Below are 23937 nucleotides of genomic sequence, written 5' to 3' on the forward strand. Positions count from 1 at the left end.
TCCAATCGCGTCTATGGTCGTGGGTCTATCTTCTTCAAGAATCTCCGAGGAGGAAAATTCCTGAAACCACTTCCAACAAAAATCATAATCATACCCATTCCATGTAGAGTGATTGGAAAAATACTATTCTTCCTAAAAGAGTGTGCATGCAATGCAGATGAACAAAGTGACGGAGTGCCAAACCGTTCACCAAACACACACAAAAAGTGGGATCGAAACTTGACTTTTCAACCTAAACCTATCAAGTGGCAAATCACAATGGAAATGCCGAGGCTTGATGGACAATCTTGCTTGTGCTCTTTCTGAGACTGTGTCATTCCAAGGAAGAAACATGTAAAAGCGATTGACAAAACAGACAATCGAGAAACAAAGTGAATTCCTTGAATGCAAACTTTTTTTTCCTTTTCGAGAGTGATCTGTACACATCCGTGCTCATCCGTGAGTGAGTCATGTGCATCGTACAATACGGCATGCCTATGAAAAAGGGAACACGTAAAGACAGTGACAAAAACACAAGAAACCGTCACGAAATGAAAAACGCGAACAATGCGTGTTGACTAGTCATGCGAACACACAATACTTCTTGAGTGATATCTGTGGACCTCGACCGTAGAACCAAGATCGCTCCTTCGTGACTGATCGTATCTGCAATGAGGTTAGCTTCACTAGAAACATCATCATTCAAACCATCATCCTTGCGAACAATCACATCTCTTTCATGCAAAAAATGTGAGTCTTGCTTCGGAGAAGAAAGGATTGAGAGAGTCTCCTTCTCATGTTTCTTTTCAAGCTTAGCCTGCACATTAGAAATGAGAGGTAAAGAATGAATAACTTCCTCACCACGAATGATAATGGGAGAGTCACTTTTGGCATTTAGAATGAGTGTGTTGTTTGCCCAATCAATGAGAGGGTTATGCTCACGAAACCATCTAATGCCCAAAATAATATCACATCCTGAGAGGAGACACTATAAATTTTCTACGGAAGGAAGCTTGCTGAACATTGAACAACACGTCAAGGCACTCTCGTGTAATGAGAGAGTCCATACTGAGAGCAAAACCCAACATCTCAAGAGGAGTTGTCTGGCTAACCTCTAGCAGGCTCTTCCTACAAGAGAGGCACCAATCACATCATGCATACTGCCTGAGTTAAACAAGATCACCATGCGTTGACCATTCACATGACCATAACACTTCATGAGAGACTCATCAACTAGATGATCATGAGAAACTTGGGACGCACTAGTGTTCTCATTTATGGCATTATCAGAGGATGTGGGTTCTGTGGGTTCTTTAGGTTCGTTGGACTCATTCTTAGGACATGTCTTCTTTATGTGACCTTTAACATTGATAACATCGACCTTCCTTAGAATAAATGACTTGTTCTTCTGGCGTGATGTATCCTCCTATAATTCCTTGTTTTGCTTTTTCATTTGGGATTAGCTTAGGTTTAGCAGGTGTGTTAGCTTTACCCTTTGTGTCACGTGCACATTTAACCCTATGTGTATGTGGATAAGCTACCTCATGACAAGGATTCAGTCCAGTTTAGTCAGTCTAGAATAGGAAGTGATCTGGCACTTTTGTGAGTCTGTTCGCAGACCGTGCATGTCCAGACACTTAGAGTAGATGCATATCCTCTGGTTACACACAACATGATCATCAGATTTCCATCAGAACCCATCAGGAGCATTTTTACAGTGCATAGACCTATTTTCCCTATTTTAGCCAATTTTCACTTATTATTTTTAAGTGACTTTTTGTTGGGAACTAGGTAGGGCAAATATAGTAGCCAACTATATAAGCAAACCTACCGCTAGCACTTTCTGGTAGAAGAGGCAGTAGGAACCAAGGTTCAACAGACACCTTCTCAGCAAGATTCCCCCTAGCAAACCCTAGCGTTTTGCAGCACAGTAGACCTAGCGTTTTTCCATCAAGAACTCAGCCCTGACGTTTTTGCATTGCAGACCCACTTGGCGACAATAGGACCTAGTGTTTCCACAGCAGACCACAGATCAGCTCTAGCGTTTTGCAGATCCACCGCGACGGAACCCCCACAAGCACCAGCGTTTTCAGTTTTCAGCATTCAGACAGAGCAGAACAAGTTCCGAACCTCGCAGATCTCACCTTCCCGCAGCAGATCCTCGTTGCATGGTCAGATCGAGCGTAATTTTGCAGATTCAGCCCGGACAACGCAGATTTCAGCATCTGCGTTTTCAGCGCGTCGTTGTTGCATCGTCGTCATCGACATTGTCACCGACATAGAGTCAGAAATCAGCAGATAAAGATTTGCAGATTTCAGCCCTGAGCATTTTCAGATTTCAGCCCGTCTTGTCGTCATCCTCATCGTTGTCGACATCGTCGGCAAGTCCAAAGCATTGTAGAGATTTGTGAAATCATTAGTAGACCGCTCTCGCCATAGAGAGTGGGGCTTTCGGAGGAGGGTTTGACAACATTCTGGTGTCGTATTCTTCTCTCTCTATCTCTCAGTCACATGCACCTTCATTCACAGTGTTCACCACTTTGTTTGTGTCCATTTGCACTCTCTCACTAAGGAACGAAAGACTCTCCCTTCCGTAAGTAAAAGGAACCCTTGAGCACAGTTCGGAGCACTCATCTTGAGCAAACTTCAACATTCACTTCCGCTGCACCTTACACTTAGATTCATTTTCAGAGTTCTTTTCCGAAGGATTTGAGGAAGATTGGCTAGAAGAGTTACCGTTCTTACCGTTCTGTGGGTTCTGAGGAGTCTGAGAGGGTACTATGAGAAGACTTGTTCTCCTTAGGCTTTATTTTGGTGTGCTTCATCTCTTGTGTGAGAGAAATCATTACCGCCTGTAACAAACTTGGACACCCGAAGTCAAGATTCTATCGCGATACAGCAGAGATTCACTTCAAAACAGTTCACAACGAGGGAGTGCTCATGGAAGAGCCGCCATGCCTCGCCTGAATCCTAGCTCAAAAACAACTGATATAAATCCTGCTCTAGCGAAGCTTGAAACGCCCTCTTCTTTCGTTGTACCAAACACCGAGAAGCAATCCGTGACTGCCTGTGAGTAATAACACCTAGATGTACCTCTCTCTGAAGTCGGGCTCTTGTCTCTCTGCACTTCTCATCATACCAGCTATTTTGGGGTGTGTTCCTAGAACATCGGCGCTGCCCTGGCTCAGAATGGGGGTATGCCTCTGTTGCTGCATCTTGTAGTGTGTCTGTCAATATATAAGTGAGCTCCCCTAAAGCTCTCCCTGGATCCTCTGTGCATAAGCGTTTGTAGATACTATCTATGTAGATAGAATCAGTCTCTGAAGTAAAAGTGTATCGGATATACATAGGTGTCTGTGGCAGTCGAGCTATGCTGAACAGGAATGAGACGCTAAACGTGAGGAGAGCATGATCTACTGCTACCCCAATAGGCGTGGGCCCGACTGTAAAGTCCTAAATAGAGGATATGAAACTAGGCTAAGCCAAATTACAATGTAGAGTGGCCTCCTTGTCTCTGCTCTCACTCTGACCCACATATATTTGGCCTGCTCATCCCTCCAAACAATATGAATGAGGGGTTGCAGCTCCTCCCTAAATAGGAGTGCCACACCTCTTAATACCGGTCCTTTTTGCATCGATCTCACTTCTTGCCTACAAGTAGTCTCTCAATGGTATCCCGTCACTCTAGATAATATGGATGTGTGTGTGTGGGGGTGGGGGGGAGAGAGAGAGAGAGAGAGAGAGAGAGAGAGAGAGAGAGAGAGAGAGAGAGAGAGAGAAGAAGAAGAAGAAGAGTTTTAACGTCGTAGGAAACTATCCCAAGAGACCTTAAAGATCTAGCCGACAAGGAGTTGAACTCAAGACCTGTTATTCAAGAGGGAAGTGGCATAACCAATCTACCACACTTGGGTGATAGAAAGGTTATACCATTTTCCTCTTTTTATTAGCACCCACACACACATCCACACACCCGAGCAGAAGAGAGTTTTAACGTCGTAGGAAACTATCCCAGGAGACCTTAAAGATCTAGCCGACGAGGAGTTGAACTCAAGACCTGTTATTCAAGAGGGAAATGGCATAACCAATCTACCACACTTGGGTGATAGAAAGGTTATACCGTTTTCCTCTTTTTACACACACCCACACACACCCGAGAAGAAGAGAGTTTTAACGTCGTAAGAAACTATCCCAAGAGACCTTAAAGATCTAGCCGACGAGGAGTTGAACTTAAGACCTGTTATTCAAGAGGGAAATGGCATAACCAATCTACCACACTTGGGTGATAGAAAGGTTATACTATTTTCCTCTTTTTATTAGCGCGCGCGCGCACACACACACACACACACACACACACACTCAAGAAGAAGAGAGTTTTAACGTTGTAGGAAACTATCCCAAGAGACCTTAAAGATTTAGCCGACGAGGAGTTGAACTCAAGACTTGTTATTCAAGAGGGAAATGGCATAACCAATCTACCACACTTGGGTGATAGAAAGGTTAGACCATTTTCCACTTTTTATTAGCGCGCGCGCGCGCACACACACACACACACACACACACCCGAGAAGAAGAGAGTTTTAATGTCATAGGAAACTATCCCAAGAGACCTTAAAGATCTAGACGATGAGGAGTTGAACTCAAGACCTGTTATTCAAGAGGGAAATGGCATAACCAATCTACCACACTTGGGTGATAGAAAGGTTATAACATTTTGATCTCTAAAATCTGAAACTTTTAATGGATAGATCTACGCTATCATCCCAAGACTTTACCATCTCTAGAGAGATATTGTACTTGTGCAATTATCCACGGAGAAGCACATGAAGACAAACCACCATTAATAGAATTAGAGCTTAGGATACCTATGAACATGGTAACAAGGTCACTATCTAGCACACACACACACACACACACACACACACACACACACCCGAGAAGAAGAGAGTTTTAACGTCGTAGGAAACTATCCCAAGAGACCTTAAAGATCTGGCCGACGAGGAGTTGAACTCAAGACCTATTATTCAAGAGGGAAATGGCATAACCAATCTACCACACTTGGGTGATAGAAAGGTTATGCCATTTTCCTCTTTTTATTAGCGCGCGCGCACACACACACACACACACCCACACACACCCGCCCCGAGAAGAAGAGAGTTTTAACGTCATAGGACACTATCCCAAGAGAACTTAAAGATCTAGCCGACGAGGAGTTGAACTCAAGACCTGTTATTCAAGAGGGAAATGGCATAACCAATCTACCACACTTGGGTGATAGAAAAGTTATACCATTTTCCTCTTTTTATTAGCGCACACACACACACCCGAGAAGAAGAGATGAAATAAAATGAAATGTTATATTAAAGTCTTCTAAAGGCCAAAATGACTTATGAGACCAAAGAGTTACAACACGGTGAATCGAATACAAGGTTTGCATAAAAAGAAAGAAACTAGAACATGAAAAGCCCATAACCAAGATGGCAAATCAGCCATGCTAGACGAATAATGTCTATGGTTTAAATCTTCTAGTGGAAAATTTCTGCGAATTGATAGTGCTCGCTGCTGCTGCTTCACGTGCCCCCCCCCCCCCCCACCTCATCCCGCTGCCTCCCTCCCCTGCCCTTCTGCCTCGTTGCCTACCCCCGTGCTGCCTACCAGCCTTTGCCGCCCCCTGCCCGCCCGCTGCCTACCCCGCGCTGCCTTTTAGCCATTGCCGCCCCCGTCACCCCCTCCTCCTACTGCCGCCAGCGCTTCCACCTTCCCCAACCCCCCCCCCCCCCCCCCCCCCCCCGCCGGCCTGTCTTCTTGCCCGCCTCAGTCTCTTCCCGTCAACCCCTACAATTCGGCCTCCTCAGCATTGCTTCAATTTTTGGGGCAGTGTTTCTTGTGCCTGATTGCAGCGTCCACCCGTCGACCTCTTCTTACGACACAGCAGTAGACACAGATGGAGGCTCCAGCTTCGCCACAGAGGGACTCGCCAGAAGCCCCCTCGCCCGACCCCGCTGAGCCCACCATTCGACTTGCTCTCTCGCCGACAGAGCAAGCGAGCCTTGCTGCAGAGGTAGAGCGATTGCAGGCGACTTCGGTCATCTGCAAGATTCTCGGCACCCGACCTAGCAGAGGAGAGCTGCGAGACCTTCTCCAGGCCCGCCTTCTCGCAGAGGTGGGCAAGATCTTGGATGTCCAGATTCTCGGACGGGGGTACTATCAAATCGAGTTCGAGATCTCCGAGATGGTGTCCAAGGTCATAGCTATGAGTCCAGTGGCCATCCGAGCATCACGCGCCCACTTTCGACAGTGACGACATGGTTTTGACCCGGCTTTAGATGTTCTAGTAGAGGAGGCAGACATCCCTATCTCAGTCTGCTTTCCGGTTTTACGGAGGGAGTACCTACCACTTCTTTCCAAGATCGGCTCCGCCATCGGGACTGTCCTGGAGACACCTCGTACGGTAGCATCAGTAGCTGCCAAGGCGGCTGGCATCCCCTCATTCGAGTTTTGGTTAGAGATACCCACACGCTCCCGAAGGTCATCCTTCTGCCTCGGGTGAGTGGGGGTTGGTTTAGACAAAGTGTGGAGTACTCGGGCCTCGCGAATCAGTGCTTCATTTGCCGACAGATGGGCCACCTAGCGAAGGCCTGTCCACGGAGGAGGCCGCGACCTGCACCACAGCCTCAACCCCAGCCTGCCAAGGCTGGGCCGCAACCACAGTTAGCGGCACATCGCACAGATTCAGAGCCACCCTCTGAGCCTGGGGCTCCAGCGTAGGAGGGGTGGCAGCAAGCCCGTGGCCGTCGACGCCAGGGGCCACAGCGACAGCTTGGCACTCAGAGTGGCCCTCAGGTGCCTACTCAGCAGCAGTGGGTTCCCACGAGGAACCGCTTTGGTCCTCTTGAGCAGGAGGAGTCCCCTACGCCAGCCTCCACCTCCGCTTCACCCTCGACAGCCGCTCCCCCTTCAGAGTTCCCCTCCTCCTACTCATCCTCCCCCCTGCCTTCTGCTCCCGTCGCCTCTCCACCTCGCCCCTCTATCTTTGTCGCCCCATCCCGCCCCTCTTCTCCTCCGCTCCCCCCAGCTCCTTCTCCCCCCCCTCCTGCTCCAGTTCCACAGCCGACTTAGGAGACTGGTCCCTCTCCGGCGGCTAGGAGATCTCTTGGCAGCGCCTTTGCCACGAGTCGTCTAGCGAGAGAGGGTCAGCCCTTCTTGCGGCCCCCTCTGCAGATTCAGACATCCTCCCTTGCAGCTATCCCTCGTGGTCTGACGAGCATTGACCTCCAACGCCGCTGGGACTTCTTCGACTACGGGTTCACTCGCTTTCTCGGCGATTCCGCAGCAGACCACGAGGCAGCCTGCTTCAGGGTCCATGCTTTGTTCCTCGCCGCTAGGGGGACAGAGGCCTTGGACTCAGCAGTTGGTTTCTCCTTCCCCCTCTGTGGTAGGGCCGAGACAGAGTGGTCCCTCGACTCAGTGTTGGGATGGTTGTATACACAGGTCCTCGAGTTCTCTCATCACATGGGAGAACTTGGAGTTACAGATTTGCTGCAGACTTTGTGGCCATTGGCCAAGTTTGCGGTGACACCCCCAGACTCAGCAGGATGTAGGCACATTGTGGTGTAATTCTTTGCTGATACGCAGTGTTTGCCTTGCTATGTATACATTCATGAGGACTCCTGGACAAAGGAGGTTGCTTTACGCACGGCTCACTCTGCTTGGGCTTGGGCTAGGGCTAGGCACTCACTGCAGTCTCGCCTATCTAGAGGACGCTCGGATGCGGATTACTCCCCATCCAAGCGAGCCTCGAAGATAGCCCGTCTTGCTGCTGCGGCAGCATCTGTTCTCTCTCGCTCCCCATGAGGATCGTCTCATGGAACGTGCAGGGACTAGGTGGGCCCCAGTTTCAGCGACAGCGGGGCCAATTGCGGCAGGAGCTTCAACGTTGCCTTGTGGGAGGAGAGATTGATCTCCTTATGCTTCAGGAGCACCATCTGTGTGAGAGCCACATTCGGCGATGTGGTCAGATTTTGCGTGGACGATATGATACCTTTTGGTCAGCTGCTTTTGGACCTGGAGGCATCCAGGGTGGGGTATGTATGACTATTGCGGATTCATTGCAGCAGGCCATTGTGGGCAGAGGGATTACTGTGCCAGGCAGGGCTCAGTGGATTACTATGCAGGTTCAGGGTGGCCTTGTGGGCTTCCTGAACATCTGTGCACCCAATGTGGCGAGTGCTCGTGTAGAGTTTTGGTCACGGATTGTTGAGTCTTTGCCGCCGCAGGCCGACCATTGGTGTATAGGAGGGGACTTCAACATGTTGGAGGACCCTTATGACAGGATTGGAGGTAGCCATGCTACTGTGCATGGAGTCGAGTTAGCAGCTTGGGAGAGGTTGTGTATGACTTTGAGGGTCTCGGATACATGGCAACACTCTGGCTTTGTGAGGCCTCCAGCCGGTCTTGCCTTCTCTAGATCGGACCGTAGAGTGGGAGGAGTGAATCTATCGCGGATAGATCGCTTCTACACTAGTGACTACTTCAGTGACTTGGGGGGATCAGTGGGCATCCTGGCAGGGACATCCTTCTGGGACCATGCACCAGTGATCCTCACAGTGGCAGACAGGCAGAGGAGTGGGAGCACGATGCTTCGCATCCCAGAGCGGGTCTTGTTGGACTAAGCATTCAGAGAGAGGGTAGAGGCTCTCTGGACAGAGGGCATGGACAGCCAGGTTCCACCTGCAGACAGAGTGGCCTTAGGCCTAGCTCAGCTTAGCCACTTTTTTCTTCAGGAGTCTTTGGCTCGCCGGGCTGCAGCGAGAGAAGAGGAGCAGCGTCTCAGACGAGCATTGCTTCACTACAGAGGATGCAGGAGCAGCATCCAGACAGTCCATGGTTGGAGGAGCAGTTACAGCAGGCTCGACAGGAGCTTGCTAGCAAGGAGGAGAGGCGTCATGAGTTTGCCTTGCACTGACATGCATCTCAGTGGACTCAGGTGAGTGACGGAGTGACTGGTGCTTTTTTTGAGACAGTGGGACCTCGGCACTCGCATGCCAAGGTCAATCAGTTGAGGAGACCCGATGGGTCAGTTGCTTGTGAGCCCGAGGATATGCGTGCAGTTGCTATTGACTTTTACCGTGAGTTACTGTCGGTTGAGCCCCAGTCAGAGCGGCAGGATGCATGCAGGGAGCAGGTTTGGGCTCAGATGCCGTGTCTTGTGACAAAGGAGATGCGCTAGAGGCTAGAGATGCGACTTCAGCTTGAGGAGCTTCACACGGCTCTTAGGGCCCTCCCTCGTGGTAGCTGTCCAGGTGAGGATGGGTTGATTCCCAGCTTTTTCTTGGAGTACTGGGACCTGCTTGGCCCAGATCTTTGTAGTGCCTTTCAGTACATTTTGCACACAAGAGTGATGCCTGATAGCATGAGTGAGGGCCTGATCTACCTCATTCCAAAGGAGTGTGGCTCCTTGGATGAGATTCGACAGTGGCGCCCCATCACCATCCTCAACCCAGCCTACAAAATTCTTGCCAAGGCTCTGAGTTTGAGGATTCAGCCACTTTTGGAGAGCCTTATACATGGGACTCAGACATGTTTTGTCAAGGAACGTAGTATCCTTGACAACATCTTCACTTTTTTGGGAGGCTTCTGCCCTGGCACGGCTCTGTGGGGAGGACCTTGTGATTCTTCTTCTCGATTTTGAGAAGGCATACGACAGAGTTGACTGGGACTTTCTAGAGGGCACTCTACGCAGGATGGGCTTCTCATATGCTTGGATCAGAGGGGTGTCAGCTTTGTACAGACAGACTCACAGTCAGGTGCTTTTGGCAGGAGGTAGAGGTGAGCGCTTCATGCTCACACGCTCGGTCAGACAGGGTTGTCCTCTTGCCCCCTTTCTCTTTCTGTTCTATGCGTAGGCAATGAGCAGATTTTTGGTGTCACATCAGGTTGGTCTGCGTGGCTTAGCACTCCCTATTCGGGGAGATGAGCTACTGGACGCTGAGTTTGCCGATGACTCAGCCTTGTACCTAGAGGGCCAGGAGGCCAATCTGCACAAATGTGAGCAGGCTTTGGAGACCTTTTGTTGTGCATCGGGCGCACTGATCAATGGAGAAAGACAGTGGCTTTCTCGGTTGGCAGTGCTCCTGTGCCAGATTGGATGCCAGGAGAGGGTTTTAGGTGGATTCCCCCAGGGACTGCAGTTCGGTACTTGGGCTGTCAGGTTGGTTTGGACTTGTCCCTTGAGCAGCAGATTGCTCCTCTTCTCCTGTCCATCTGGAGAAAGCTGTTACATTGGAGCTCAGCATGACTTTTGCTGGCTGGTAGAGTAGTAGTTGCCAACCAGGTGTTGTTGGCGACTATGTGGTACATCACTTCTTGCTGGATCTTCTCGAGTTCTTGTATCAGCCAGGTAGAGAGGCTGATCAGGAACTTCCTTTGGTCAGGTCGTGACACTCAGATTGCCCGAGCCAAGGTGGCTTGGTCGGTCATCACACTTCCTTGTTCTCAGGGAGGGCTTGGGATCATTGATCAAGCACAGCAGAGCAGAGCCCTTCTTGGGAAGTTCGTAGTCAGAGGACTTCTTCGAGGAGAGGAGCCCTGGAAGGAGTTCTTGTTGCAGAGGCTTCGTGCCAGGGTGCCTCAGTCAGGAGGCCCTTGGCAACCTTCGACCAGATGGATCTTTACAGAGTTGCGCCGAGTTGGTTTGAGCAGGAGACTGGAGGACCGCTTCGCTGTGAGTTTGCTTCGATCTTGGGAGCTCTTACGGCGTGGCCTGGAGCAGAGACAACCGACGTGCACGGAGGAGCGCCTACGGCAGCCCCTCGTCTGGAACCCCATGGTTAGCACTCAGAGAGGCGACTTGGCTGGTAGTCGGCCTCATGTTTCTTGGGGTCCCATGGCAGCATGTCCAGCGCGCTCTCTAGGTGACTGGCTAGAGTTCACAGGTTTGTCAGAGGAGGTGCAGGGTTTCCAGCTACAGGGCATGAGAGGGGTGCAGAGCATGTGTCAGGACATCTCAGAGTCAGTTCCAGCTGAGTGGCTCACGTCTCTCGAGCCAGTAGCACCAACCTTCACACGATTGGAGGTTCTCATTTCAGTCAGGGCCTGCTGAGAGACTGTCTCAGCCCTGTTCTTCGAGCTTCAGGGTGGGGGACGACTACAGCGAGTTGCAGTAGAGGCCCCGCAGGTAGCAGAGTGTTGTTTTCAGAGGATCCGAGTAGTGGGCATCTGTGGGAGGACCTGCGTCATAGACCCTGACCCAACAGTTCTTGAGACTGGACACTGGAGGCTATGGGCTTGGGAGTGTTGTCCGCTGGCACGAGTACAGTGGGATCCTGGTGAGTGGCTATGGAGGGACCTCTTCTCTTCTGCAGACCACTGAGGAGTCCCGTTCTTTCAGTACACTGTTCGACTGGGACGTCATATACTAGCATCACAGAGAGAGGCCCGCCCCGCTGCAGCACGTCATTGGCTGGAGGAGGGTCTCACAGTCGAGTTCTTGGCAGACTTTTGGGAGAGGTTGTGGGACTCCAGACAGCCGAGGCGAGTCACCTTGTTTCAGTGGCTGGTCGCACATAGAGCTACAGCAGTAGAGAGCTGGCTAGTGCATAGTGGTCTCTCGGCCACATGTGCAGCTTGTGACCATTTGGTGGGGAGTCAGTGTCACTGTCTTTGGGACTGTCCCTTGGCCCAGCAGGTGTGGCTACGAGTTCTTCGGCTGATGCCTGCTCTCTTCACAGCTCGACAGTACACTTGCGGGGCAGCGGCTTGGTCCACCCTCACGGGCCCGGCACTTCAGTTTTTTGAGCTATCTTCCACCAGCAGGATGATAGTGATGCAGGGGGGGCGACCTACACTCCAGCCTGCTACAAAGCTTACTCTACAGGAGTGGTGCAGTGAGAGAGAGGAGTGTTGGGAGCTCATCAGTGGCGTGACACTTTGGTTCATTTGGCGGGCCCGCTGTTTCCGCATCTTTGAGGCTCGCCCTATGCCACCAGCAGAGACTGTTCGTGACTTTTGGCTCTACTATTCGTGACTTTTGGCTAGAGCTGATCCATACTCTCAGAGGACAGCTTGAGGGACTACAGGGCAGCTCCGACCGCATGTGGGGCGTCGCGAGGCTTTCCTTCGACTCTGGCGCCCTGGGCCTTTCTACACAATAGTCCAGGGTGTGCTTAGATGGCACCACCGTCCACCTGTGTGGCTCTTCCCTCCTCCCATCTCTTGATTTAGCCTCATTGTATATATGTTGTTTTTTCATTGGGAGAGTCTCCCCATCATGTTTGTTGTAGCCCTCTCTTGCAGAGGTGGTTGTAGCCCTATGGGCAGTTTTCATTAACTAATAGAAGGATCTTTTTCTCGGAAAAAAAAGAAAGAAACTAACTAAATAGAAACTCTACTAGAGCTATAAAAGGTGGGTATCAAGAGGGTGAGGGGTACATATACAAAAGGTGGGTGTATCTTTTAGAGAATAGATACAAAATGTGGATATGTGTATTAGAATCCGAGATGGCTCGCAACAATTAGGACATGATCGTGTGGATGTCCTCCATGGTGAGAGTGTGCACAGGGTGTCTCGACTCTCCCATGTCTCGTCAATATAGACCTGATCCTCTACTGCAACCTCCTCCGGTGATGGGAGCATCCTCTCATCTTGGGCCTCCTAGATCTCCCCAGCTCTGTTGTTCGATCACTCAATATGCCTTTGCTAATGATATGCCTTGTATCCTTCCTCTCTGGCTGCTCTTGTCTCAGCTCGATCTTTGGATGGAAGAACTCTTTGATATGTCTTTGGGTGAGTCTCATCGTATGTGAGCCTCTCTCTCTTGAATAACAGGTCTTGAGTTCAACTCTCCTCGTCGGATAGATCTTTAAGGTCTCTTGGGATAGTTTCCTACGACATTAAAATTCTCTCTCTCTCTCTCTCTCTCTCTCTCTCTCTCTCTCTCTCTCTCTCTCTCTCAGCAACCCTGCTCAATATCGTTGAATCTCCAGTTGATAGAGTCCAAGACATCTCTGATCTTGGTATCTCATAATTCTAGATAGAGACCCAAGACCCTCTTGAAAGAGGCAGTGAAAGCGGCCACATATCTCATAGTATGTTGTACAATGGCATATATAGTGGAGCTCTATCTCGGACTCTCTCTAACACAGGTGGCACAACTGAGATGCCTCATTCTAGTGTAACGATGTCCAAATCTATCCAATAACACATCATAAACTGTGGGAAAGTGAGTGTCCATGTAGGCAGGCCTAGATAAGAATCCATCCTCTGTGAGCTGGAGAAAATGCTATTTGTATGCAATCATCTTTGTGCCTAGCTCCTATAGAGCTTGTATCCTATCCTTTGGTTATCCAACTGAAAAAGATCGTGTCGTGTAAGTCTAGTGAACTCCCTCCATGTTAGACAGAGAGTGCATCTAGAGAATACTGAAAGGGGGGGAGCCTGTTACTAGAAAAACCATGTAGCTCAAACTATGCTGCCATCTATGCATAACAACATGAAATGGGAAGGCACCACGTGGTAGCTAAAAAGAACAGACGGGAACAGACTTTTAGTGTAGTGTGCAATGGAAGTGATTTATGGTGATAACTTAGGATTGAGTGATCAGTGCATACTCAAGGTTCCTTTTATTTCATGAGAGAGATGTGCAAGAGACTAGAGAGAGAAGAGAGACGTTGTGAATGAAGAGAGAGAAAGAAGACTAACACCGGATGGGGTCCCAAATCCCCTTCCAAGGGCACCCCCTCTCTATTGCTAGAGAGGTTTTTGCTTTAGATTGCGCAAATGTTGATACAATGGTCCTAGATGTTGATGGGATCTTGCTATAGATGCTTGGATATGAGAATCTAAGGGCTGAAAAATGAAAAGGCTAATGATGGGACTTGGATTTGCAACTAACGAGGAGGCTATGACTGAAATCTGCAATGGATGGTAACTGAGGCGTGAGGGCTGAGAGAGAGAGAAATGAAATGTTATGTTATATTAACGTCTTCAAAAGACCAAAGTGACCTATGAGACCAGAAAGTTACAATGTGGTGGGTCTGATACAAAGTCAGAGTAACAAAAGTAACAAATTGACAAAATGAAAATACTATGCTATGGAATCCTAAACTGCTAGGTGTGAACTAAGTAGCTAGCTGGGATGGCTGAATCACAAGAGAGATCACAAGAGATCTAGCATCGGTCGCTGGCGGATCTCATCAATCTCCTCCATGGTTAGTAGTCTGATAGGGCGTCGTGGATGTCGGGCCAAAGTGATCCGGATCCTCTGATGCAGCCTCCGTCGATGTTGTGTAGTCCTCCGCAGTTGTGGGCATCTGGATCTCCCCATCTCGGTCGCTCGATCGATCAATGTGCCTCTTGTGTAAGGCGACAAACTATGCTGTGGTGGTAGCTCCTCGGATGTCCAATGTCTGCTCTAAAGAAGTCTGTGATCTGTCTCTGAGACTGCCTAGCTTGTCCTCTCGTCAGACTCTCTCTGTGTCTGCGCAGCTCGAGCAAAAACAAACCCAGGCACCTCTGATCCTTGTACCGCATGACTCTGGAGAGTGGTCCAAATCCCTATCTGAACAAGCAGTGGAAGCGGCCTCGTATCTCGTAGTAGACGGGGCAGTGGCATGTGTAGTGCAACTCTGTCTCAGGCTCCATGTCACACATGAGGCATGTCTTGGTCTCTGCTGGTTCTCCCAGTCTCGATCCGTAGCTAGTGTGAAGATGTGCGTATCTAGCCATAGCACATCGTATCCCATGAGAAAAATGGGTGTCCATGTATTTGGGCCTCGTCACAAAACCGTCCTCCGTAAGCTGGAGAAGATGCTCTCTGTAGAAAGCCATCTTCGTGCCCACAGAGAGAGAGAGAGAGAGAGAGAGAGAGAGAGAGAGAGAGAGAGAGAGAGAGAGAGAGAGAGATTAACGTCTCGAAAGAGCCAAAATGGCCCATGAGACAAGAAACTATACATCTGGTAATACATCTCTCGTCTACTGAAACAGAAAAAAAGATCTACTCAACATCATAGTGATGTTTGAGTCTACAAAGCTAAAACTAAGCTAAAACCGAGAATATGTACAAATACGTGACTGATCCCATCCAAATCTGACCATCAACTCTCTATCTCCCTGTCCTCTATCCCAGGATATCCCAGATGGGTAGATCCAGTATAGAGAGGCCGCTGAAAGGTGGCACTCGGCTCCGATGTCGAGCGATGATGGCTCTGATTTGGTGCAAATGGCAGGGTCTAGGTGGAGGACGGCGAGTACGACCTTGTGCAGTGGCTTGATCAAGACGGACTCCTCTAGGCCTCGATGGACGTGGTCCTGGGGGTGTGGCTGTATCCATAGACGGAGTCTGTGTCCCAAGGTCCTCTCCCTCTCTACTGAAGAAGTCACGCATAGTGCGCTGTCGATCTGCTGGTGGAGAACTGTCTTGTAATAGTCTGTCCTTGTGCCTCCTCAGCTCTAGTAAAAAGAGTCCGAGGCATCTCTGGTCCTCAGAATCCAGCACCCGACGTAATGGTCCAAAGCCCTCTCTGAAAAGGCAGTGGTATCTCCCCTTGATCTCGTAATAGACTGTGCAGTGGCAAATGTAATGCTCCTCAGATTCCACCTCTTGGTGGCATAGCTGACATGTCCTATATGTCCGGGCCATCTGCCTGTCTCGATGTGTAGTTGATGGGAGGAGGTACGAATCTGTCCAATGGCAGTGCGTAACCCATGTGAGAGATGTACATCCATGTATGCTGGCCGAATCACAAAACCCTCCAATGAAACATGCAAGAAGTGGTCCCTGTAATGGGCTATCTTCGTGCCTAATGGCTCTGGAAGGGTGGAAGTGCATCCATCTGTAGTCTGTCTCCCAAACCATGTCTGCATCTGTGCATACCAACAATCATAAACCCCATCTTCTGCTAACTGTCTGGAGGAATCCAGTGCCAATCTCGAATCTCTCTCGGGGGGGAGCTCCCATATGCGATGTAGGTCTGTCACACTCTGAAATATGGCAGGAATCGGATACCATTCTGGGTACAAAAGAACTAGAACAAAAATACTACTACTACTAGAATCCATCCTCATCTGCACTCTGGATGTCCACTCGCTACACACGGAGTGTGGAGTTCCACTTCCAGACACACCGGCCCATTCACCCCAAAGTCCCTCGCCGATAACCAGTCGAGGTAAGCATAAGAGCTGGATCTGTGTCTGAGCCCTCATATATATATATATATATATATATATATATATATATATATATATATATATATATATATATATATATATATATATATATATATATATATATATATATATATATATATAGAGAGAGAGAGAGAGAGAGAGAGAGAGAGAGAGATGAAATGAAATGAAATGTTATATTAACGTCTTCAAAAGGCCAGAATGACCTATGAGACCAAACTGATACAAAAGTGGTGAATCTGTTACAATGTCTGGGTACCTTAGTACTAAAGTACTAAGTGTGAAAAGTGTCTTAGGAGCATTCTGGGTGTCTGGCTAGAATGCTTCTAATCCTTTGTTGTAGTCTCCTCCGGTGAAGTGTGCTTCTGCATCTCGGTCGTGGTCGTCTCGATTTCCTAAGCTCAATCTCCTTGTCAATGAGGGTGCCTTTGGTATGAATGTGGGTACTCCTTTGTGCTGGCTGCTGGCCTCTTGCTTCTCCTTCCACTCCTGCTTCTCTCGATCCGAAGAAATCTGTGATCTGCCTCTGAGGCTGTAGTGCTCTTTGTCTTCTCATTAGATTATCCCTGTGCCGATGTAGTTCCAGTAGGTACAAGCCTAAGCATCTTTGATCTTGGTATTGCATGACTCTATCTAAATGTCCAAAGCCTTCTTTAAATAGGCAATGGAAACGCCCACGTGTCTCATAGTATACGATGCAATGGCATATGTAGTGTAATTCTGTCTCTGGCTCCATTCCGCATGACTTGCAAATTCTGCTCTCAGGTGGGATTCCCCTATATCTGTCAAATTCAATTTCCAGCTGGTGTGAGGATGTACGAATCTGACCAATAGCACATCTCAAACCATGAGACAGGTGGGTATCCATGTAGCTCGGGCGAATCACAAATCCATCTTCAGATAGCTGTAGGAAGTTTTCTTTGTAGTCGGCCATCTTCGTGCCCAATTCTTGTGTAGGGTCTATCCATGTCCTCTTAGTATCCAACTGTATAAGATCCTGATGGATGATTTTATTAATCTCCGTTCGTGTAATTACCAGTGATGGAGCCTCAAGAGAGTATTGGAAGGGGGGTAATCTTTCCATATTGAACCCGTGTCTCTGAAACCACGAGGACGGTTGCGTATACCAACATGATGTATCCCCTTTCATTGCTAATTGTCGAGAGGATTCGAGGGTCAGTCTAGTATAGCGGCAATTATTTATCCCACAAACCATCATGGGAGAGAGAGAGAGAGAGAGAGAGAGAGAGAGAGAGAGAGAGAGAGAGAGAGAGAGAGAGAGAGAGCTAAATTGGTCACCATCATGCAGATGCCAGAGTATTGCGGCGGATTCTCTGAATGCTAAGTGCAGTGTTTGTAAAAAACCCTCAAATCTAGGAATGTGCATGGATTGCAATGTTGTTTTGTGTGATAGGTGAAGGATTGTTGTGGCTTTATGTAGTTTATCAGATATTAACAATAATCTTTACATTTATTTATGATTTTAATCTCTGCAGTTCAGGCCACCTCTCTGAGCACTTTTTGGCAAATCCTACACATTGTCAACTGTACTCTTACAAACTTCAACGCATGGTGAGCATAGTAAATTTTACTTTGAAGAATCTCGTAAAAAGTGATCCACTATATCTCATGATAAAACCCCATCCGAGTACTTATTGGGCACTCTTAGGATTGCAAGCCCCATCACGTATGGTTAACCTTAATGAAGGGTAATGTATCTTAGCTGTACAATCCTTTGGGATGGTCTGACGTTGAAGATCGTCAATTATCCTCTTATGAAGGGAAAAATATATGTGCAATGATCACATTAAGCCTAGCTAGTATGTTTGAGGGCTTTTTGGCTCATGCTATACATTTTAGGTTCATGCTTGTGAGCAGAAGACGGTTTTCCGCGTGATTAGTCATTCGTGACTGACGGTATTTGGCAAGTAAAACTGCATGCAACCACAACTAACCTCGGTGTTACATTTTGTGTGCAGCCCATACTTCGCTAACTTCTACTGCTTCTGCAGGTTAAGTGTTGCAAAGCTACTTGCAAAGTGACAGATATTCGGAAGTTGTTGTGCTGTCAGCACTGTTTCAACAAGGCTTTTGACAAGTTTTACAACATGATTACAGCAACTTGGTACATAGTCTGTTTTCTTGTTTTTGTTTTTCTGCCTTTTTTTGAGCTCAAGTATGTATTGGGGGAAGGACTGTTGGTTGTTCTAGTTCCCTGGCTGAGGTACATGAGAATTTGATGGGACATGAGGTTTGCTTGTAGATCATGCTGTTTATGCGACTACTACTCTTTGCAGGAAAGGAAAAGGTCTGAAGTACATCATGAACTCAGTTTGTTGCGACGAGCATTTTTCATGGTAACACAACAGAAGGAGAGCGTTTTCCTCAGGTTATATTGATCTGTTTGTGTGTTTAAAAATACTTTGTTTATTATGCAGGCACAGAACCAACTGCCCCTATGCAGACGCTGCAGATGGCGCATCGCTTATTCAGAAAGACAAGGCCAATCTTGCAAAAAGCCAATTTTCTGAATTTCTATTTTAAGTACAGCAAGCCTATGCACCTTGGGAGTGTTGGTGGATTACAAGTACACAGGCTATAGAGTTCTTGAGGTGTGGCCTGCACTTGTTTATGGAATGCTCAATTGGAGGCCGTTTTACTCGATAAAGCAAGTCTCACGTTCAAATTTTGCCACCAAGAAAGCTCTTAGTGAACTAGGATAGAAAACGAAGGCTCTTTGATTGCTTGTGCTTTTGCACTACTCGTTATTGTATATTTTTGTCGTTTGGTTGTAAAATATATGTGCCTATTTCAACAAGCCTTCAGCTGGACTCAAAAAGGTACTCTTTGGTCTCTCTCTCTCTCTCTCTCTCTCTCTCTCTCTCACACACACACACATACACACACACACTTTTTTTGTAAATCGAATTTGATTAATTTACAAGTGAGAAACCTCAAACCGAGGAAAAAAGAAGAGGTACAAAAAGCGGAGCTTGAGGATGCTCTGAGGGTTAGAAAGAGTCAAAGTAAATCCTATATGCATCAAGAGTATTATCCCCAGCCTCATAAGCGAAATGAAGCGCTTGGCCAAGGGACAATTGAAAATAGGGAAATAGGGCCACTTCAATGCATTGAAACATCAAGAAGTTGCAATGGTACCAGATGGCCCAGAAAACCCAAAATTTGACATGAGCAAAAAAGACTGCAAATTGAGAGTGCGGAGTTTGAAGCGACCCAAAAAACCAAAACCGCGATTGAAAAGTGGTAGAAGGGAAATGGAGCTGAAGAGCAACCAACACTTGTCGAATGAAGGATCTGGAGCAACGACAATCCCACAAGTGTGACAGTCTCCTCCATTGTAGGACATTTGAAACAACAAGAAGCCGCAATATGCCGTGTATGCAATTCACAAGTAAAACTTCCACCAAACAGCGCCACAAGAAAATACATTCCTTCAGAAGGGAGACCACACGGCCAAATGGCAGACAATCTGTGCGTTCTCCATAGGGATGTCTTGGAGGGTGACCACAATTGATTACCATGATGCACAATCCAAACAGGTAGAATTAGATGGCAGAAGAGCGTAGATACTACCAGCTAAAAATGAAATCCAAGTTGACACAAGCAAGATTCCAATTTAAATAGCGCGAGTCTTCATTCATACGAGGAATAGGTGAGAGAGAGAGGAGAACAATGAGGTCCCAATCCAAAAAGAGACCTCGCAGCAAAGTACGAAAGAGCATGGCTGGCATCTATCACCTACGCACTTGGCATATCCCTTTTTGAGAAAAAAAATATGCTCGACGAGGAGAGCGTTGGACCAAAGTAAAAGAGAGAGCCTTGCTCCAATGTAGGCTCTCCAATCGGAGGGAATTGCCACGAGAAGATTGCCTCCAAATGAAACGTGATAGCCTTCCAATCAACAATGAGAGAAGAAGTAAAGGGACATCCAAGAATGTGTCCTTTAAGCTTGCCAAAAATGACCTCCCAATAGGTTGGTTGCCAATGACCAAGGGACAAAGTGACAATATGTGCACACAATTGTGATATCATAAGCGATCAAGGTTGTCGTCGTGCCACCAAGACCGGCAATAGGGTAGTTGTCCGAGCCAGAACATGACAATGAAACCCAAAATATTCAGCCTGCCAAGGCGCTTCAGAGAACACAATTTGTCCATAGATAAGAGTCGGAGACCTTTCTTGCGAGTTGACATGCACCAGAAATCCTCCAAAATAGTAGACGTAAGGGAATGCAAGCATGACCAAGATCGTGATAACAAAGGCAAGTAAAATTGCACTTAAGCCATAAGAATGCATTGGACAATCCGGAGTCACACATGCAGACGCCCAACTGGACAATTTTCAATAATTTAACTTGGAGTACAAACGTTGGAGCACCCAAGCTAATGCATTCCAAGCGAGGGGATAACCCAAATGATGGACCATGACATCATAGGAAAGTTGATGTATCTCTGTAGTGATATCACCAGATTCCAAGGCGAACCGTAAGATTGCCTAAGAGAGCTTGAGGAACAGGCAGGGATCTATATGAATGCGATGGAACTTATAGCCATTATGTTGTCACCATAGGGTCCAATAGGCCCAAAGTTTAATCCACATAAAGAAGATAGTGAAATGCTGTAACGTCGGTGAGAAAATGCAAATGCGCAAAGCCGTTTTTAAAAGATTGTCCTGGGAAAACGGAGCCACATGCACGCCGACATGCGGCGAAGGAACTCGAGCAGTGCAACATTTCCACAACAAGTGGCAAACATCCTCTTTTGCATTCGAACAATAGACACAAGATGAAGGGTGGTCGATATGGCGTGTCCTAAGAAAAGGCCCACCAAGAACACACCAAACAAACAACACCAAAGAAACAACCGATCCTTCAAAGAAGACACCAAGAAAATAACACCAAAGAAACAACCGATCCTTCAAAGGCAAATGGATTTTCCACAAAACAAATAGAAGCTTTTGACACCAATTATTAGATTCATGCATGTGCCAAAGAGCATTACAATGATTAACAATCCAAGGTTGAGGTAGAAGAAGAGCATAAACTCGACCAGTTGAAATATCGTGAAAGGGCGTTTCTCGAAGATTTCAAGCAAACATGCGATCACCATCAGACAAACGTGAAATGGGTAAAAAATCAACTAGCATTTGCTGCAACTCTCTCCAGAACTAACGGTAATGCATGCCCAATCCAAATCAACGAACGGCAAAGGGAAACTCCAAAGTATTGTTAGTGGGCAAATGAGGATGTAACAACATGCTAACTCATATATGCAAACATAAGAGTCCAAGGCTGAGTTTGTTGCGCAAGTGTAGGCAATAGCATACCTTTCCTAGAAAGAACATGCCTAAGCAGGTCCAAGATATTTAGACCACTGAAGCATTTGGGCATACAAAGCTTCTCCATCGACATCAACCGCAAGCCTTTTTTGTGTGCATGAGTTCTCCACAAATGAGACAAATGATTGACATAAGAGAAAAAGATAGTGGTGAGGCCAGTGCAATAGTGGCAAAAAGAACTGAACATATGCCATAAGGATACTCTGGACGATCTGTAGGCAAAGCTGTAGTGGCTAAGTAGATAACTTCCAATAATGCACTTTGACATTCAAGCATTACATCACCCAATCCACTTTTTGAGTTTGACATTCTATCCAATTGGATATCCCAAATGTCTGGTGATCACATTTGGAAGAACAATCTCACCTGACCATTGTAGATTGTCAATTGCAAGAACTAAGTGGCAAAAGGTTCGATTTACGAAAGTTGACTTCAAGAGCAGGCGCAATCCCAAACAATTCTGAACCTTCCATAATCACTTGGACATCACTCTGCTGGTTGTGATGCATAAACAACGAATCACATGTATAAGCCTCCCAATAAAGGTAGGACCCGAGGGTAACTATGAAGACGTTCCGTCAAGTAATCAAGATACATCAACAAAGTGTGAGTGGCAATAGCATGTGAGTGGCAATAGCATACAACAAAGCACTAAGGGGGAAACCTTGCCTAACCGAACAACCAAGCGGCCACGATTCTATCAATTCGCCTTCTAAGATCCCTAAAGACGTACTATAAGCATACAAAAATTAAACCACATTGGCCAATTTAGGACATAGTCATGAATAACAGGCAGTATCTAGATCAAGATGCATGTGAGCAAGTAGTGGGTAAATAATGTTAGCAATCATGTCTCGAAAAACCTCATGAATAAGATAGACATTGTTAAAATGCAGCAAGTGTAACAGACTTGGACACTCCAAGTCAAGAATCAATCGCAATAGCACCAAATAACCACTTCAAAACAATTCACAGATCACAATAGATTTACACTGGCCCGGTGGAGTTCCGTGCCTAGAGATATTGGCCCCAAAGATTGGTGCCCCTTTCGGTATTTCTTTATGTATTAATCAATGTCAAAGTACAAGAGTGGTTAGGGTTTCACTCCCAGACTCTGCGTCTAGATCCTCTGCAGAGTGATCCCTAAACCGTGTATATAAGATTACAAGGGATGCCCAAAAGTAGAGCCCCAAAAGCTTGAAAGCAAAAGCAGATTCTCTCTCTCTCTCTCTCTCTCTCTCTCTCTCTCTCTCAGAGAGCAACAAAAAGCAATTGTGCCTCTCTCTCTCTCTCTCTCTCTCTCTCTCTCTCTCTCTCTCTCTCTCTCTCTCTCTCTATCTTCCCAAAAGCAAAGATTTGTGTCGCTCAAAAAAAAAAATCCACCTCCGCGATTTTCAAAAATTAGGGTTTGCAAGAATTTTAGGGTTTCTGGCAAAAATTAGGGTTTTTGTTGTCGGTAGCCACGTCATCACTTTGTGACATACCCCCCTCTTGAAAGCATTGTAATTGACCGCGATTACGCCTGCAAAACCAACAAAAGCCATAGACCGTCTTAGCAGACACTGATTGTTAGTACCTACGTACTAGGGATACACATCTAGCACATGTACCAAATCGACAGTCACATCATAGGACATCACTAGACATCACAGTACATCACATGACATTCAACATTCATTCGAATCTTAGACCATGATTTATCGGCAATGTAGCTAGCAATCACATCTAGGTCCAATCGGGACCTCATCGATGTCCGATTGACTAACCCTTATTGCAACCATGTCTATTCGAAATCAATCATACCAAAATGTTGCAGTCATTTCGTCTGTCAGTTCCAGCACTCAAAAGAAGTCAAGAACAAATCAATATCATTATTAGGAATTCCATTTCATAAAGTCATCCAGTAGAATACTCTCAGCTCTCAGTATCCCTGAAGCTCAAAGAGCCATCAATGACTTTAGTATCAAAATCAAGGCATCTATTGACAAAGGGGCGGAGTAACTCCCCTCTTGTGCATCTCACTGCACCAGATCTTCGACCAAGCTGAATTTCTAGGTTCTATTTGGAGGAGAGTATGCTAAACCAAAACATCGAGGTAAAGTTTCACAATTTGAGGAGTATCTGCTAGGTCCTCCTCCTCCATCCTCTTTGCATCAAATGCAGGAAAGTTCTTGAACTTAACCAAGAACCACCTTCGGACTTTACCTTTGATCTTCGTATCCTTATGTGCCAAATCTGTAACAAGGATCTCCTCATTTTCTTCCACTTCGGGTTGCTCATCAGGCTCCCCATCATCAGGTACATCACCCTTAAAAGGTTTCAAGAGACTCACATGGTATGCATTGTGAATCCTCCAATTATCTGTCAGTTTCAATCGGAAGGAGACATCATTTATGCTTTCAGTGATCTGGAAAGGTCCG

At 47.1% G+C, this 23937-nt stretch overlaps 1 protein-coding gene across 4 annotated transcripts in view; it reads left to right on the top strand.

The window, feature by feature from the left end:
* The window catches only part of LOC147455475 (uncharacterized), a 114814-nt gene extending 95800 nt beyond the window's left edge, over window positions 1-19014 (top strand). For all 4 annotated transcript variants that reach the window (XM_086515266.1, XM_086515270.1, XM_086515268.1 and 1 more), the window contains 5 exons: window positions 17469-17573; window positions 17656-17731; window positions 18172-18284; window positions 18457-18516; window positions 18598-19014. In XM_086515266.1, coding sequence (XP_086371392.1) covers window positions 17469-17573; window positions 17656-17731; window positions 18172-18284; window positions 18457-18516; window positions 18598-18703 — 460 coding nt within the window. In that variant the 3' untranslated portion in view covers window positions 18704-19014. The remainder of the gene's footprint in view (window positions 1-17468; window positions 17574-17655; window positions 17732-18171; window positions 18285-18456; window positions 18517-18597) is intronic.
* The last annotated feature ends 4923 nt before the right edge of the window (window positions 19015-23937 follow it).

The sequence above is a fragment of the Adiantum capillus-veneris genome, chromosome 6 (genome assembly GCF_014529385.1).
Source record: "Adiantum capillus-veneris isolate H3 chromosome 6, ASM1452938v2, whole genome shotgun sequence".
Taxonomy (NCBI): domain Eukaryota; kingdom Viridiplantae; phylum Streptophyta; class Polypodiopsida; order Polypodiales; family Pteridaceae; genus Adiantum; species Adiantum capillus-veneris.